A 3,675-nucleotide genomic window follows, 5' to 3' on the forward strand; every position below is an offset into this window, starting at 1 on the left:
TCTGTGTAGTAAGTTCCCTCTTTCCACCTTCATGTGAGTTCTGGGGACGAACTCAGGTCATCAGGCCTGAATAACGAGCACTTTCACGCAGCAAACCTTCTCCTCAGCTCTTAGAGCTCTTCCTAATAAACTCCGCTCTTGCTTTTAAAGAAGACTGCGTGGACAGGGAGGTGGGCCAAAGCACCAAGTCTTTCATGGGAGTAGTGACTGCGAACACATCTGCAACTCAGTCTTTGCCTCTAGTGGGTGTGCAACACAGGAAGAATGTTCTAGACAGTCCTGGAGGAGATGAACTTCACAGCCCATGACTGCAGCAAGGTAATGAGTGACCGGACAGACACAGACGAGAAGGGAGAACTGCAGCTACATGGAAGGGCTGTTGCTATTCCTCTGGCTTCCTAAGGGGCAGGCTTGAAACTAGACAAATTACACGGCTACAAGAGGGAAGGTGGGCGAGGCTAGGAAGGACACCAGGCCTGCACAGACTGAAGGTGCAGGCTTGTATCTGAAATGTGCCCTGTCACCTTTGAGCTGTGTGCTCTTCAGAGAATTACTTAGCTAATCTACCCCATTCCTCCTTGGCAAAGGGGAGGGTGGGACTGATACCTACTTCACTAGGAGCAAGTCAAACTCCTGGTAGAGCTCAGGAGATGGTCTCTGCCTTTCAACACTGGCAGCATTTTCAGGCCTCGGATTATTCTGACTGGCAGATGGGCATTCTAAACCTTACTGATCCCAGGAGCAAAGAAGCAGAGCTGTAAATGGCGGCTTTGCCCTCCTGGAGTCCACAGTCCAGATGAAGAAATAGGAGCGCTATTAACAGTTAACCCATCACAGTTAAACACTTGCAGGCAGAACTGCAGTCTGGGGATGCAGGCCACACACAGAGGTTCAGAACCCAAGCCCAAAGCAACACAGCAAGCTGAGTGGGGTCCTCGGGAATATGAATAAATACACCTTCCCACAGGGAGGACACCTCTCTCTCTCACTGTCCTGGGGAAGGTGGGAAAAGGCCTCTCCTGAAACCCTATCACCGACCGGTTTCTACAGTTCCTTCTAGGAAGCCCCTCTTAGAACTTGCTCCTAGTGGTGGGGCTCTCACAACTTAACTGCTGCCTCAGCAACTCGGAAAGAGGCTGGTGAACAAGGTCACTGGGAATCATTAACTGGAAAACCCACCAGGAGCCTCTCCTTCCTTGAGAAAACGGATGCACCCCTTCTCAGCAGACGGATTGCCTATAGCTCTTCAACTAGATTAGAGGCCGCGTGAAATTTCCCGTTTATGCTGGCATGTGAACTGGTGCTGTCCAATCCCATGTTGTCAACGCTAAACACACGTATGTATAAGCAACACTACATGGACTCAAGAGATCGTGTATGTGTCTCTGCATATGCTTAGCAACGACAGTTAAAGCCATGCATGTGAGAGGGAGCAGGGAGCATGGGAGGAGAGGGAGGGGTGGGAATGATGTAAACACAGTACTCATGTATGAGATTCTCAACCACAGACACAGAACCGTTAACTGAATCCCCAGGACATCAGCCCAAGGTTCTGGCAGGCACTGTTTTACTGTTCTTTGAGACAGGGTCCCAAGTAGCCCAGGTTAGCCTTCCACTCCACATGTGGCCGAGGATGTCCTTAAGCTCTTGATCTTGCTGCCCCAGGCTCCTGAGTGCTGGATGGCAGGTGTGTGCCAGTGCACCTGACTCCGGACCCTTCCTACTCAGGAAGAGATGAAGAGGTGGGCAGTGGGGGCACACGCCTTTGATTCCCAGCACTTGGCAGGTAGAGGCAGGGGGGAATCTCTGAGTTCAAGGCCAGTTCCAGGACACCCAGGGCTACACAGAGAAACTGTCTCCAAACAAACAAGAAAGAGAAATGCAGAATGAATGCTTTGTTAGGGTCACATCCAGTAGGTTGCAGAGAGCCGGGCTTCCAAGAGGGTGGAGTATGGACTGTGTCCTGCTGCCACAGCAGGCACTTAAGAAGACAGAGAGAGATCAGCAAAGTCAAGAGAAGGAACTAATACTTCTATATGCTGACCACACACCAGGGTTCTGTTGCAGGGCCAGGTGTGGTGGCATACACCTTGAATTCCAGCATGGGGGAGGCTGAAGCAGAGGGATTTCTGAGTTCTAGGACTGTAGGGCGGCCAGGGCTGCTTAGAGACCCTGTCCAAAACCAAACCAAACCAAACCAACAACAAGGCTGGATATGTGTCTCAGCGGCTGGGAGAGGGGCAGGGGTCCTGCTCACGTGGTGGCTCACAACCACCTGTAACTTAGGTCCTGATCTCCCTGGATACCAGATAGGCACATAGTGCCCCTACATACGTGCAAGCAGACACTCATACATCAAACTTAAAAACAAAACAAAACAAAAACTGCCCTGGATAAGCTGATGGGAAGCCTCGGTTTTCAAATCTCTAAGAAGCTCAGAGTTCCGGCTGCCCCCCTTTAAAGGGCTCTGTCTGTGAGCCCAGAGGAGCCAACAGACTGGACGGGAATCGCCAATCTTTAGCCTCTTCTGGAAGCAGAGGCCGCTTGGCTGGCTGTTCTAAACGCTCCCACTGAGAAAGCACGCCTGCAGGGTGCAGCTTCCCGAGGATACAGGGCGTGCGGGCCAACCTGTGACAGCTACTACAGTAGCAGAAGCAGCCCCAGGCTTTGCCTGTGTCACCCCGTGCCAACGGTGTGACATCAGAGCCGCTACACACACTTTATGGAACAGGGTCTCGCCTGCAGCAGGCTTCCACAGGCCGGGCTCCGAGCCTTTCCAGGGCTGGGTCGTTTCTTCCACCTCTCCTGTCCCCTGAGGGTCTGGAGCGTGGCTCCCCAGCCTTACCGACCCAGACCAGCCTACCCTGGCCGCGCGACCTGGCCTCCCGGGTGCCACCCCAGGCCCCCCCTTACACACAGGGCTGAGCAAGTCCTAATTTCTGGATTTGAAGTTGGAGACCAACAACCGGGCGCTGGTCATATGACCTTGAGATGCCCTCCCTGACCTCCGTCTTTCCGCCGACTTTATCCACCCTGTGCCCCGCTGCGACCCTCCGGTAGCAACTAGGCGCCAGACGGCGATCTGACAGGATGCTCCGGGGCAGGGCGTAGGTGAGCGGCCCTCCCCCAAGGCCCGGCCCTGGGCTCCCTCCGCCTCCCCGCGGCCTCTCCACTCCGGGCAGCTTCGGTGACGGGCACGGTTCCCCACTGAACCACGGCCCCGGGGCTCACCTGCAGGCCGACTCGGCCGAGAGCCGTAGCCGGGAAGCCGCGCTTCAAGGAGACCCCAACCGCAGCCGCCATCTTTGCTCGTGACGTCAGCCCCACCCCTTAGCCTCCGGCATCCCGTCGAACACCGCGGTGGAATCCGGCATCTCACCCCGAGGCCCACTAGCCGCTGAAGAGCCGACGAATGGGAGGCGGCTTCCGGTGTCCCGGGCGAGCCGACGGAAAGCGCGCGTGCGCAGTAGCGGTCAGCGGGCCGCTCGTCCTGTGGGCCTCGGGTTCCTAGGGTGACCTTAGCAGTCCAAGGGGCCGGAGGAACGGTGACCTGGATGGGGCGGAGACTTCCAATTTTGTTCAAGGCGGTGATTTCAACCCGGCGAAGGTGGCGTACACCTTTAATCCCAGCAGTAGGGAGGCAGAGGCAGGTGGATTTCTGTGAGTTCGAGGCCA

The 3,675-nt window shown here is 55.5% G+C and overlaps 1 protein-coding gene across 1 annotated transcript in view; it reads right to left on the reverse strand.

Annotated features, from left to right (window-relative positions):
- Sdhb (succinate dehydrogenase complex iron sulfur subunit B) overlaps positions 1-3,389 on the reverse strand; it is a 15,372-nt gene extending 11,983 nt beyond the window's left edge. Inside the window, exon 1 of the mRNA XM_005352919.2 lies at positions 3,232-3,389. Coding sequence (XP_005352976.1) covers positions 3,232-3,303 — 72 coding nt within the window. The 5' untranslated portion in view covers positions 3,304-3,389. The remainder of the gene's footprint in view (positions 1-3,231) is intronic.
- Between the last annotated feature and the right edge of the window lie 286 nt (positions 3,390-3,675).

The sequence above is a fragment of the Microtus ochrogaster genome, chromosome 10 (assembly GCF_000317375.1).
Source record: "Microtus ochrogaster isolate Prairie Vole_2 chromosome 10, MicOch1.0, whole genome shotgun sequence".
NCBI lineage: Eukaryota > Metazoa > Chordata > Mammalia > Rodentia > Cricetidae > Microtus > Microtus ochrogaster.